Source organism: Rhinolophus hipposideros (genome assembly GCF_964194185.1).
Source record: "Rhinolophus hipposideros genome assembly, chromosome: 20".
NCBI lineage: Eukaryota > Metazoa > Chordata > Mammalia > Chiroptera > Rhinolophidae > Rhinolophus > Rhinolophus hipposideros.
In genome coordinates, this window is record NC_138066.1 from 10,980,842 (window position 1) to 10,994,329 (window position 13,488).

At 48.1% G+C, this 13,488-nt stretch overlaps 1 protein-coding gene across 1 annotated transcript; it reads right to left on the reverse strand.

The window, feature by feature from the left end:
- Positions 1–874: 874 nt before the first annotated feature.
- ALOX12 (arachidonate 12-lipoxygenase, 12S type) lies at positions 875–13,035 on the reverse strand (the record flags this gene model as incomplete). Its single annotated transcript, XM_081027619.1, has 14 exons — positions 875–1,521; positions 1,629–1,799; positions 1,910–2,010; positions 4,113–4,234; positions 4,715–4,884; positions 5,111–5,197; positions 7,800–8,009; positions 8,805–8,948; positions 10,007–10,167; positions 10,419–10,522; positions 10,639–10,761; positions 10,869–10,950; positions 12,153–12,354; positions 12,901–13,035. 14 exons carry the CDS (start codon positions 13,033–13,035, stop codon positions 1,342–1,344), a joined length of 1,992 nt encoding a protein of 663 aa, XP_080883745.1. The 3' UTR covers positions 875–1,341.
- Positions 13,036–13,488: the final 453 nt, after the last annotated feature.

Sequence of the window (13,488 nt, forward strand, 5' to 3'; positions counted from 1 at the left end):
TAATTACTTGGGCAAATAGGGGTGTTTGAAGAACACAGTTTTGCACTGAGCTTGTTGTACATAATAGAGAGGGGTCATTTTGATCCCAAGACCGCAGAACTAGACAAAGAAACACTGTCTGGTTAGCATAACTTTGTGGTATTTTTCCATTTACTTTCTGCATATTGTTCTAAAAGGGTTGTGAAAGAGAACTTGGAAACTGAACACATAGAGAGACCCCAGAATGCTAAAGCGGCTGGGAAAGTGGTCTTGAGAGATGAATTTCATCTCTTTTATTTGAGACTGTTTGGGAAAGGAAGTCATTTGGAGGCAAAGATTTTTATTCCTCCGTAGAAGAACCTTTTTTTTTTTTTTTTTTTTTTAAATAGAGGGCGCAGCTCACAGTGGGCCATGCGGGGATAGAACTGGCAACCTTGGTGCTACCAGCACCACGCTCTAACCAACTGAGCAAAACGGCCACCCCTGAAACCTTTCTTATTCCAGGAAGTTTGGGGGTACGTTTGTGATTAGGAGAAATAGGAGTGGAGGGAAAGTTGCCAGAGAATAGAGTCAGGAATTTTTAAGTTGGTCACCAAACGTGTGAAGTCTAGCTCCTGGGAAAGGAGAATAGGTTAAGGTAGTTCATTTCTCTAAGAAATCTTTCCCACCCACCCCTGAAAGTGTTCTCTGGATATTTGCAAGTAGGGTCAGTGCTTCAGGCTAGAGCAGGGTACTTTGGGCAAGGAGGTACTGCCACTGAGGGCCAGATTCAGCCTGCAGCCTGTGCACATCCCTCTAGCAAAAGGGGGGTGGGGTGGGGGGGCTTATTTTGTTTTGTTTTTCAGTTTTAAATGGTTGATTAAACCAAAAGAATATTTTGTGACACATGAAGTTTCATTATCCATTAATAAAGTTTTATTGGAACACAGTCATACTCATTCATTTTCATATTGTCTGTGGCTGCTTTTCACTACAATGGGAGTTGAGTAGTTGTGACAGAGATGGTATGGCCTACAAAGCCTAAAATTTTTATTATCTGGCCTTTTACAGAAAAGGTTTGCTGCCGCCCTGGGCTAGTGGGATACTGATGTAGGAGATTTAGTTGGGGGAGGAAATAGAGCACTACCATGTTTCCCTGAAAATAAGACTGGGTCTTATACTAATTCTTGCTCTGAAAGACCCATTAGGGCTTATGTTCAGGGGATGTCATCCTGAAAAATCATGCTAGGGCTTATTTTCCAGTTAGGTCTTATTTTCGGGGAAACACGGTAGCAGCAGAGACTTAGGAAACCGTGAAATTCAAGATGGAAATGTCAGTCCTAGAGCTGATCTGAAGTTTTCCAGGTGGGGGTACCATAGAGCTCAGATAGTGATGCTGTTCTCTATGTGGCTTGGCTTCAAGTACTCATAGGGTAGGTCACGTTGCTCATTCCGAGCTGTAATTTCCCTTTCTAAGTTTTCCAGATCTGTTTGGAATTGGTTTAGTACAGCCTTGGCCTTGGAACCGGAGAAATACTTTTCTTTGTGATGCCCCAGAGGCACCTAAGAAAAAACAAAGGATAGTCAGTTTCTAGTCTGAAGACCCTAACCTCTCACTCTGATGTTTCCCTTCCAACTGTCATTTCCCTTTCCCCAGAGTCCTCTTTTACCATATCTGGCTGGCGTCGACCCAGATGCCATGTGATGGTCATTTGAAGACAGGCCTGTTGGACATCAGGTAGTGAGCCCATCACTGTGGCCATTGTCACATCTTCCTTGGTGGTGGGTGGGGGCATCCGCATTGTGCATGGGGCATTAGGGACCCAGGCATACCAGTCCAGCTGGGGGAAGAAAGTACAACCCTAGGATCCTTGTACTTAGGGTTTGAACCCGTCTCTCCCTTGGGAATCCCAAGGGACCTTCAGGGACCTGGGCTTTCAGCTGTCCATACCTGGCCCTGGTTGATGGCCCCATGCTGGGCAGTGCACGTGAAGACACACATGGTGAGGAAATGGCAGAGTTGATTCTGAGACTGGAAGGAGACAGGGAAACCTGGGCAGGAAAGGAATAGGATTTAGAGGCTGTAGCATCAGAGAAGAGAAATAGCGGCTGATGTCTTGGGATGTTTTGGAATTGATGGGTGGTTGTTCATTTATTCAAATATACAGAGGGAAAAATGTATACACATTTTAAGAAAGGAAAACTGTGTTAAAATTGTAATACTCAATATATACCAATAACAAAAGGTGAACACAAGTCACATTTGCCTTCTGCAATTACAAGAGGTGCTCAAAGTGGTTACCATCAGCATCCAGACACTTCTGATTACGGCAAACTGCTGCTTGAACAACATTGACTAAGTGTCCATTTGTATACATTTTTATGGCACCCCCAGTATTTTACATCAGACATGAGTTTCAATTCAGGCTCAAGCGAAATAGTTTGTTTACCTTAGACCAATTACTTAACCGTCTCTGAACCTCAATTTCTTTGCCTGTAAAATGTGAATGATGCCTTATAAATGAGATAATGTATCAGAATCACCTGTTATGTAACAAGTGCTCAGAAAATGGTAATTATTGTGGGTGTGGAAGGGTTAGGGGCTGAAAGATGGAGTGATTAAGTATCTTATGCCTTAAAATGTGGTTGAGAATTTAGAACTGCCTCTTTCTATTCTCACACAGGGAATTACAAATGCCTGCGTTATGAGGTGATGAATAAGAGAAGTCATAGATCTCTAGTGTCACAGCCAAGAGAGGCTTTCCTCAGAGGTTATTTTAGACTATTCATTTTACAGTGGAGGTGGGGACTCAGAGACCCAGTAATCCTATCAGTTAAGTGGAACAAATATAATCACTCCCGTTTTCTAGATTTAAAAAAAAAATCAAAGACCAGAGAGATTAAACTGCTTATCAGGACACATAATTGGGAAAAGGCAGAGGCTGACCTTGAACTTGGGTTTCTGACTGCTAATCTCAGGCTGTTTTTAATTTTAGCACATGTCCTCTAACAAGTCTGTTGGGGAAATTGGGCAAAGGTGAGTTATGAGAACCGAGGGAGAGAGAATGAGAGGCAGTGGAAATTAAAGTTAACATGTGAATGTTTTATTTTCCAAATGTAGTAAATACTTGTTGGGGAAAAGATGGCCAAGCAGATCAAGAAGAGTCTTTTGGGGACATGTGGAGCCTAAGGGACAGTACTGAGATGTCCTAGAGAAAGTTTGGTCCGGGAAGGGTGGGGGTGGTATACCTCAGATTCACCAGGGAGAGGCTCCTCTAAAGTGCAGATGTTGGTTTATTGCATCCCCAGGGCCTGGCATAATGGTTCCCCAGTAAATGTCTGTAGTTGTTCCATAGAGGCAGAGATACTGGTGTGAAGTATGAGGAGCAGGGACTGAAGGATGATTTGAAGCAGTCCAGTCTGGCCCACGTGTGAGAGAGAGAGGAGGGTAAACCTAGGAGAGCTCAAGAAAGGCTTTCTTCCCCAGCGGTTAAATGTGGATGGGGTGGGGGGGTGCTAAAGTTAGTGACCAGATCCTAAACTAGTGGCTAGATGCTATCGGGTGGAGGGAGACCGGACTGGCCAAAGCATCGTGAGCCCCAAGGAAGAGGGCACTGAATTTGGGTTTAAGCCAAAGCATGTACAGTATTGGGTTGCACCTAGAAATGACCTTGCACAATGTGGTAGTGTGTACTATGCCTGGACCCTCTATGTATGCTGGGCAGTAGCAAGAAGAAGATAGGAAAAACAGAGTGGTCATTGTGGGCGTTGGTGGAAAAATCTTCCCATTCATATCCTCAGGTAGGAAAACAGACAAGCACGAAGAGAGAATGCAAGCCCCAGAAGGGCCTGGGCAGATCCCCCACGGGCTGTGGTTCGGGATTCACTGAGCCTCATGCTCTGGCAGGTTAGGGGAAACTGTGACTAGGCATGGGGGATGGACATAAAGATTGATGGCCAGGGTCTCTGGGGAGGAGAATCCTTGGGTATATAGAATTGTCCTGAGTCTTAGGAAGTGGAAATGGGTTCCAGGTGTTTCATGTGTGGAGGGAGAGAAGGTGATGGGGGTTGGGATCATGGCCTCAGAAGGGCAAGGCTGAGAAGGAGCTCTGAGCAGTATCCGAGGAGCTCCTTTCTCTGAGAAGGGATCTCACCTCGGTCCTGGGCCTGGCACAGCCCCACCTCAGTGATCTCACGACACCAGGCCTGCAGCTCAGGGTCTCCTCTCACGACGTCATCCCCATGGTAGAAGAGCTGGATAATCCCCTCCACATACCTGCGCAGAGGAGAAGGGAGCTGAGCTCCTTGAGAGTAGAAGGCTCTAGCCTCTGACCTCTACTCTTTTTCTGTCCAGCAGACTGCCACTGTGTTCAGATCCTTTAAGCCATGCCTTCTGGGACATTGCCCAGCTCTTTCTACACACTAGTGTAGGAAAAGAATGAAATGTGGGTCATTTGTTCCACGAATTCTCTATACATGGTTGATAACCATTCTTCCTGACAAAAACCCTGATTCGTCCAGATCCCTCAGCCTCCCCATCCATAGCTCTCCCGGCCTAGGCTCTCTATTCCAATCCCAGCCTCTTCCTTATCAGACCCTACCCACGGAATCCTCACTCTTCCTCACCTCTCCCAGGATTGAGTCTTCTGCTCCCTGTCTGGACCTTGTTTCATGTTCCTTTGCCACATGCTGACCTCACGCCAAAGCTTCCCTCTCCCCAATGCCCCTCCATTTCTCAGCTCCCACTCTCACCCACCGGGCAATGATCTCCCAGAGCCTCAAAGCATCGTGGGCATAGAGGGCACTTGGGAGTCCCAGCAGGCCCCGGTCAGCCAAATCGTCAGGAGGACAGAGGGAGCAGTAGGTCAGGTGAGCCATGGCCCGGCGGAGCAACTGCACATGGCCCCCTCCACCTGTGTTCACTCCCTGGGACAAGAGGGATGGGAGGCGTTGAGCAGGAAGACAACATGTATATAAGCAGTTCACATGTGGGTTTCCACATTTAAAGACCTGAGTATAAAGGGACAGGTTATAATGTAGGCTGAGGTTAAGGGTCAGGACACTCACACAGGTTGGTCTTGGATTTTAAAAGTGACAGGAGGTCATAGAGAGTTGGAGAATTAGGCTACCCCACGCCCCATGACCTCCTTACCTTATCAAATATCCCTCCATCTGAGATGAGTTGGGTCCGTGCCCGCGTGTTGATCTCCATGGTGTAGCGGGTGTGTGGGATCAGGAGCTGGATGGAGAGGATTGGAGGGGGTGGTTTATGGAGGACATGTTTGGGTCCTTTATGGAAGGACCACATGCAGGAAGTGGTGCCCAGCATGTTGGCCTTCTCTCCTCTTGATGCTTTCCTCCTTGCCAGTGCCTTTGCAGGCTGGTCTCCTTCTGCTTCTCTGATCACTTAGTCTCATGCTCTTTTGTCCTCTGTGAGTCAGCTTTGGAGCTCAACTGACCTGGGTTTCAGTCTACGCTTCACCACTCACTTTGATCCTCATCCAAGGTAATGGATCCTCTCCTCTAAGTGTTACTCTGTCTCAACTCCTGTCTATCACCTCATCTGTGTCATCCCCTATGTAGCACCTCATCTGTCAATAGGGGCTGATAATAGGGTCCCTCATCTCAGGAGGCAGTGGTAATGCTTATGTGTGTGATGTACGAAGAGGGTGTAGTATATACAGAAGTCCCCAAGTTGCAACTGTTACCATTTATTTTCATTATTTCTACCTGGCGTGTAGGTGACTTTTAAAAATCAGCCCCTTTTGATTTTCTTTTATTCTTATAGCTTATATCTGACTCTCTACTCATTATCAAAGCCACACCTCCATCCTCTGGTTGCTTCACTGTTGGTTTTTGGGGGGTGGGTACCTTTAGTCAGAATCAGAGGAGCCATACTGAACTACCTACTTCAGCAGCAGAGGGGCTGTCATCAAATCTGCCCCACCCCCAATTAAGCAGTTAGTCCCCCTCTATTTTTAGTAGCTTTTAAAAAAAATAGCTTTCCTTAGGAATTAAAAAAGGCCACCTGATCCTCACATCCATTTCCCTTTATCTCAGACTAGTATTTTGTATTTATTTTCATCCAGTTTATATACAAGTTTCATACAGTGTTGATATTTATCTGAGTTGTTGATGCTGGACTCTGGGAACGACCCAAGAGAGACCTTTGGTGCCAAGATGTCAAAGCAGCTCATATTAGTCTGAAACTTTTCAGAAAGTTCATGAAAGATGCTGAGTGTCACACAAAGCCTAAAGTCCACATGAGGAAGGAAGATACCCGAGGACAAACAACTCCTAATAATAGTAATAATAATTGCAAGGACTAATGGCTTTTGTAGCTTTCAGCCTATATCACCTTGTTATGTTGTTTCATCCTTGAACAACCCCACGATGGAGCTCCTGTTGTCCCCATTTAGAGATGAGGACATTGAAGCACCTGGTAAGTACTAAGGTCAGGATTCAGCATTCCAACCCAGCAGTCTTCATCCAGATCCTGCACACATCACCTTTCTGACATTTGCAGGGTAGTTCTCCTGTGTGTCCTGATAACGACTCGGGGGTTCACCGTGGATTGAAGTTGTTTGCGTGAGTGGATATAGGTAAAGGGAGATTTTAAGTGTGCATAGAGGCTTAACCTATTCAAGATGAGCAGAAGATGGTGATGCAGGAGCACCATGAGATCAGTAACATCCAAGATTCTAATGATCACACTGGTCTCCATCTTGTCTGTGTCACCCCAGACTCAATGAGGCCATAGCTACGACTGGCCAGGCTTGGGGGGTCGGGGTGTAGGCCCCAGTTCGAAACACAGTTCAGTTGTTTTTACCAGGTACTCACTTGCATGCCTTACCAATAAGTCACACTCCATGAACCTAACACTGAAAACCTCATGTTTGCTTCTAAAACGGCTTCTTCTCATGACATTGCCGTTTTTGACAATTGCCTCATTTCATAAACTATCAGTGTTTTCCCTTCTCTGCCACATTCCCTATATCTAAAGTGTCATCAAGATTTTGAGAACATTTTTAAACAAGCACAAGTCTTATTTTTCTGCCTTCTGCCTAGCACTAGATACTGAACTCACTCTTTTATAAATGTACAACACGCCCACCCTGTGGGCTCTTATGTATTGCAGAAGCTTAGACCTCTGACCTTTCTTTCTCATCTTATTCCCAGGCACGTTCACCTGCTGTTTCCTCCCTTCATCAAGCCTGAATGTTTTCATTCCTGTCACCACTTCGCATGTCTTTCTCCTCTTCTCCCCTAAGCAGGTAGCCTGTTGGGGTTTTGATCTGTTTTGATCTGCCTTTTGATCTTTTCCTACTTAGCAGACTCCTCATTGGGGTGGGACATTCTCCATCACTACTATAATGTTTACAGGCTGTTTTGGTGTGATTTCAGATTCTAGTTCCAGATAGGGTTCTCTGGTTGGTCCTTATAGGCATCGCTTGTCTTCCTGCCTAAACAGTAAATCTTCTAAGGCAGAAGAAAGGTTTTTGTTTTACTAACAATATTCCAACAATACTCTACACCCATTGCTAGATTGTCAGATCTCTGGAATTTCAGAGAGTTCCCTTATGTCTTGAAGAAATGTTAAGTGGTTTGACTCAATTAAAATACAAGGCTTAAACTACTGATACAGTCTTCCTTCTAGTCTCTCTTTCTTTTAACTATTCACAAAGATATATATATATATATATATATATATATATATATATATATATATATATATATATATATCATATATATATATATGGCTGCTGCAGTATTATTTAATATTGGCTGTTTTCTCTCTCTGGGGTTTGAGGGAGATGGGACATGGAGGGTAGAGGATTTACCTTAAAGACAGGATGCAGTCCCGGAAGGCACCTCATGGTGGCGACAGCGACAACTTCAGCCACTAGGTGAGTGTTCAGCAGATGGTATTGGAGCTGGTGCAGTTGGAAATCTGAATTTCGGACCCAAGACTTTGCCAGGAGCCAGGCAAGTGGAGGATCTGAGGGCAGGAACAGTGGTGGGGTGGGGAAGCTGGGGTTGGGAGGCTGGATCTGGGAAGAAGAAATGAAGCATTTATTGAACTCCCACTTTATCCCACATTATGGGCAGCATTCTTGGGGAAACAAAGAGGAGTAAGTAAGATCATTATTTTCCAGGAGGTTATAATTTATAATCAATAATAGTAGGAGGAATGAAGACCCTTCTGTTCTGCCCCTTACTAGCGGTCGTGCCATGTGAGTACCCCCGTAGGTCAGGTTCAAAGCAGGAGTCGAATATGGAGATCCTAACAGTGGTTTGGGAGAAATATGACGGAAATCTGAGTTAGGGTAGGAGAATGAAAAAGAGAAGCCGGATGTGTGAGATAATTGACAGTACTTGTTCACTGACTATTGAGAGCTTTGGGCGAAAAGATATTCAGGAGACAGTGGGTATTTAGAGTCAGAGCCTACTGGGAGATTCAATAGTAATTCTCAAATTGTGTTTCCAAACTAGTAGCATCAGCATCACTTAGGAATTTGTTAGAAAGGCAAATTCTCAGCCCCTATCCCAGATCTACTAAATCAGGAAATCTAGTGGTGGGATGCAGCAACCTGTGTTTTAAGAAGCCCTTCGTGGAGTTCTGGGCACAAGATGAGAAGTCCAAAAGGCCATTATGACTCTTGAAGAGTACTCCAGCTGGGTAAGTCAGGGCAAACCAGGCTGCAAGCTAAGAGTGGCATGAGGACACATCTCACTGCGTGAGGGTGGAATTTGGGAGCCAAGAGCCAGGGGGCTGGGTTGCTGCAAGCAGAGGTTAGGGTGAATAGAGAGCAGTGCTGGGAGGGGGAGTGCCCAGAGCACCTCACCTGGATGACCATGGGTAGCAACTTCCCACTGGGTTCCATCTTCAGCATGACGAGGGGGGCAGCCAGGTATTGCTGCTTTCCTCTGATCACATTGGCTGGAATTCCATCCAGTAGGATAAAGTCAGCTTCAAACAGGGAACCATTCTGGGGAAGGGAGGAATGTATCCATGGTTAGAGTTCAACCCCCAGAGGGCCAGGGTGAAGCTGGTAAGACATTTGAGGACATTTGTCTAGCTTGCCATCATCTTATATCACTACCAGAGTCCTCTTGGCAGAACCAGAGCATACAGTCTTCCTTCTAGTCTCTCCTCTTTCTTTTAAATATTCACAAAGGTATATGTGTGTGTGTGTGTGTGTATGGCTGCTGCAGTATCATTTAATATTGGCTGTTTTCTCTCTCTGGGGTTTGAGGGAGATGGGACATGGAGGGTAGAGGACTTCCCTTGAAGACAGGATGCAGTCCCGGAAGGCTAGTCCAATCCCTCTAATTTTAAAGTAATGAAGAAACAGTCTAGTGCGAGTTGATACCTTGTGCAGGATGTGTGGTGGTAGATCTGGGTTTAGAACCAGGCTTCTCAGTCCAGTTTGCATTATAGGCAATGGAAACTGTCCTCTTGTCAAGATGGCCAGGCCCCTTCATCATCCCTCAGTGGTCTCCCTGTGTTCGGCTACCACTAGCTCAGCAAACACTCTTCCACTCCCTGTCCAAATCTCACCTCTTCTGCCAAGTAATCCACAGAAGTTCCCCTGACTCCCACTGCCACCGAATCCAGACACATATGTACGTGGACATGCTCACATCCTGCCTTGCTCATCTGCCTCACGCTCAGCTCATCTTTTCCAAACCCAGCCCTCCTCCGGGAGACCTCCCTGATTCTCCTCCCCTGACAGTGTATTCTTCCCCTTTCTCCCTGCCCATGAACACTGGTATCAGGAGCATTATCATCAGTCAGGGAATATCCCTGTCCCTGATAACATCTCTGGCCCCAGCTACACCCTGGGAATCCATGCTGGGAGCTCCTCATAGTTTCCCCTCCATACTTTATCATCTCTGGGTTTTTCAAGCAGAGGACTCTGCACCAATGGTTTATCACAGTAGTTTATCACAGCCTCCCTTCCCTGATTCATTGTTGGTCCTTCCCCTTCACCACTTCTCCTCCCGACAGGGTCAAGGGGAGAACAATGGAGGGCAGAGGAGGTACCTGGAGTTCTTTCTCCAACTGGGCCCGAAGCTCCTCCATCCCCAAGGGCAGCACTAGCCGGCAGGGCAGAGAGGTGGAGCGTCTCAACAGCATGGGGTTGGCACCATTCAGGAACTGGTAGCCAAAAAGCTCATCATCCTGCCAGCACTGGTGAACCTTCTCTGTGGGGTCGGGTGGAGGGTAGAAGGATATTCACCACAATCCAATGATCCTCCAACCTCTACTGCAGTGATTCAGGCATACGACCACCCCGTATCCAGCCCCTGTATTTTTATTTTTTAGGACTCTCTGAAATGGCCAGGCACGATCAGATCTCGTCTGGCAAGGAGTTATGGGGGACTATGGAGTGTGAAGGGCAGACCATCAAAAGGGGGACATCAAGGGATTATAGAGACCTAGGGGAACCACTGACCAGCCAGGGTACTCTTCTGACCCCAGAAGATCTGATGAAAATCCTCGGGGTGGTTCCAGGAGCTCAGGAGAGTGTAAACATGCTTGAGGACCGTCTCCATTGCCCTAGGACAGGTATCGAGGTATGAACCCATTTGCTGACTTTTCAGCTCCTAACCATTTATCACCATTCTTGAATCTCCCGGCCCTTATTCCACTCTGAGCTCCAGGCTTTTCCTCACCTTGACTTCAGTGACCATTCAAAGTCCAGCTTCTTCTCCTCGTGGAATCTCACATTTAGAGGTAGATCATTCTCACAGTCTGCAGCTATTTTCAGGGGTAACCCTTCCTTCCAGGTGGCCCAACTAGGAGACCGGTACAAGGCTTCAGGGAGGGGATCCAGTTCAGCGATGTGGGCAGATTCAGGTAAGGGGAAATACAACTTGGGGGTCTAATATGGGTGGGTAGTCACCAGTATGTCTGTCGCCTTTCCTTCAGTTCCTTCTCTCGATGCTTCTGGAACATATCCAGGGCATTGTCTCCTGCCAGGCGGGCTGTGGAGACATTAAGACGATTGGCCACACTGTGCTTTCCCCTGCCTGCCCTCCCCTCCTTTCTATAGTCACAGTCCATGAGTTAGGTGGTGCTCTGTTGCCTTTATCTCTGGCTGGGCCTCATTTCGTTGATTCCCCAGACACATTTATCTCATCTTTGCCAACTTTGCACTTCTGGTTTCACTTATCTCAGCCTTCATCTCTTGCCTCGACACAAAAATATCACGTTTGCCACGCTTTTTTGTCCCTTAACTCATCTTTCCCTATCTGATCCTGTTTCATCAATATCTACGGTTGGATAAATCGCCTGCATTAAGGTGATAAAATCTTTATCACCTCTATGCCCACAGCTATGTCTGTTAGATATTGCTTTGGTGAATTTCACATATCTTGAACCTCACCTGCCACACTTTCAGCTGCCCTCAAAAGTTCTGTTTGCTTTCATTACCTGACTTCATCTTTCTTAGATTTACCATCATAGCCTATACTTACTGACTTCTTTCTTTCTTTTTTTTTTTTTTTGATGAAAAGTCAACATTTATTGAAGATATATATTGTTAGCAACCCAGGACTGCAGTGGAACTTCCTCTGCTTCACAGTAACTTGGCGAAATGACTTACTGACTTCTTTCTGCTCTTACAGTACTTATACTCACCTGGCTCAAAGTCATGTATTTCATGTTGCCATCCTTACTGTTCTTGTTCTCATTTGTCTTTATATTCATCTTTCTTATTTCCCACAGTAATTCAATCTTTGCCGTCCTCATTCATCCCCACCCCTGCCCTCACATTTGTCTTCCATGTTTTTCCAACCAAACCATCTCTCCACCTCATATCATTTATTTGTTTTCCTTAACTGTCTCCATTCAGGGATGACCCACCATCCCTATTCCATGGTGGACCCGTACCTGTCCCTGCCCTAACTTGTTCCCAGTCACATACAGATCTCCTTTGGCTCTGCAGTTTTCCAGCACTGCTGCAACTGCCATTTCCTGTCCTCACCTTCTTGGGAGGTGGGATCTACACATCGCTTATTACCCTGTCTCGTCCCACTTCCAACCTTTGTAATTCTGTGTATAACTTTGGGCTTTTATAACTCCCACCCCCACCCCCGTTTGCTGCCTTCTCCACCCTTAACCTTTTTCAAGCCCCTCCTACATAGCCCCCAAGCCCTGCTCCCACGTCCCTGACGCTGCCCCTCACCGGTGCCCTCGGGCAGGCTCAGCACGCCCTGGCCCTGCACCCAGCGGTAGCACGGGAAGGCAGCCTCGGGGCAGGCTCCGGGGCCCTGCACTGTGATGCGGTCGCAGAACCACGCGTTGTCCACCAGGGAGTGGTGTTTGCGCAACTTCACGAACTGCAGTGGCCCCAAGTCCTCGGGAACCTCGAGCTCAAATTCTTCCTCCTGTGGGGACCAGAACCCAGCCAGACTTAGCAGTAGGGACCCCGGAAAGGACTTTTTACTGGGGGTGCGAGGATCCTTTATGGAGGCCAGTGACCAGGCCTCCAAAGACAGCATCCCCTCATTCCCTCCTGCAGACACCTGCGTGGTGGGTCTCAGAAGCCCCATGGCACAGGGAGGACGAGGGACGCGGGGCGTGTCCCGCAGTGCCCTGACCTGAGGACTGAGCACCATCACTGACATCCGTGCTCTAACTGAGCTCTCACCGCGCGCTCTGACGAGCTTCCCCTTTGATCACTGATCCCATAATAGTGGCCTGGGGTCAACTGGGGAAGGAGTGGAGGCTGCGGGGCCTACGGTCGGGGGAAGTAGAAACGGGCTGAGCCCCCCACCCCCACCCCGGGCCCTGGCTTTGACCCTTTCTCCGCCCAGGCGGTCCAACTCCTGAAGTCCCAGCCGGCACGGTGGCGCTGTCACTCGCCGCCGCGCCACCCTCCCGCCGTGAGCCCAGCCCCGGCCAGGATCAGGGTTCCCGCTTCCCCTGCGGACCTGGCCTCGCGTGGGCCGCAGCTGCAGCTCCAGCTCAGCCTCCCCGAGCACCCCGACCAGCCACAGCTGCACGCGGTTGTGCGACCCGGAGAAGAGCCAGGCCCCGGTGGCCACGCGGATGCGGTAGTGACCCATGGCGGGCTCTCCGCAGCTTAGGCGACGGGGAGCCGGGTCCTGCGCTTGTCGGGCCCGGTGTTGTGTGTCGAGGCACCTTAGGGCCAGTTCCGGACCTTTAAACATGGGTCTGGGTCTCCGCCCTCCTCACAAAGTTCGGGCGCTCCCAAGTCTCCGCCCTAGACTAGCCCGAACCTGCGAGTGACTGAGCAGGCTGTGCGACCAGGGCCACGCCTCGCGGTGGGAGCGTAGCTGCGGGAGGATAAAGGGGTCCTGGCCTGGAGGAGGCAAAGACCATGGAGGCCCTCAGGTTTCCCGACCTTCCGGCAAGGCCTGGTGCCAGGAGCCTAGGGGTTGGAGGGAGCAAGGATCAGGACACTTCCTAAGTTCTCCAGGCCTTCGGGAGAGCTGGGAGGAAGAGGGAGTGAGCTGGCCTTCCAAACAGTGGGGAAAGTCTCCCCTTTTCTGTGCTGG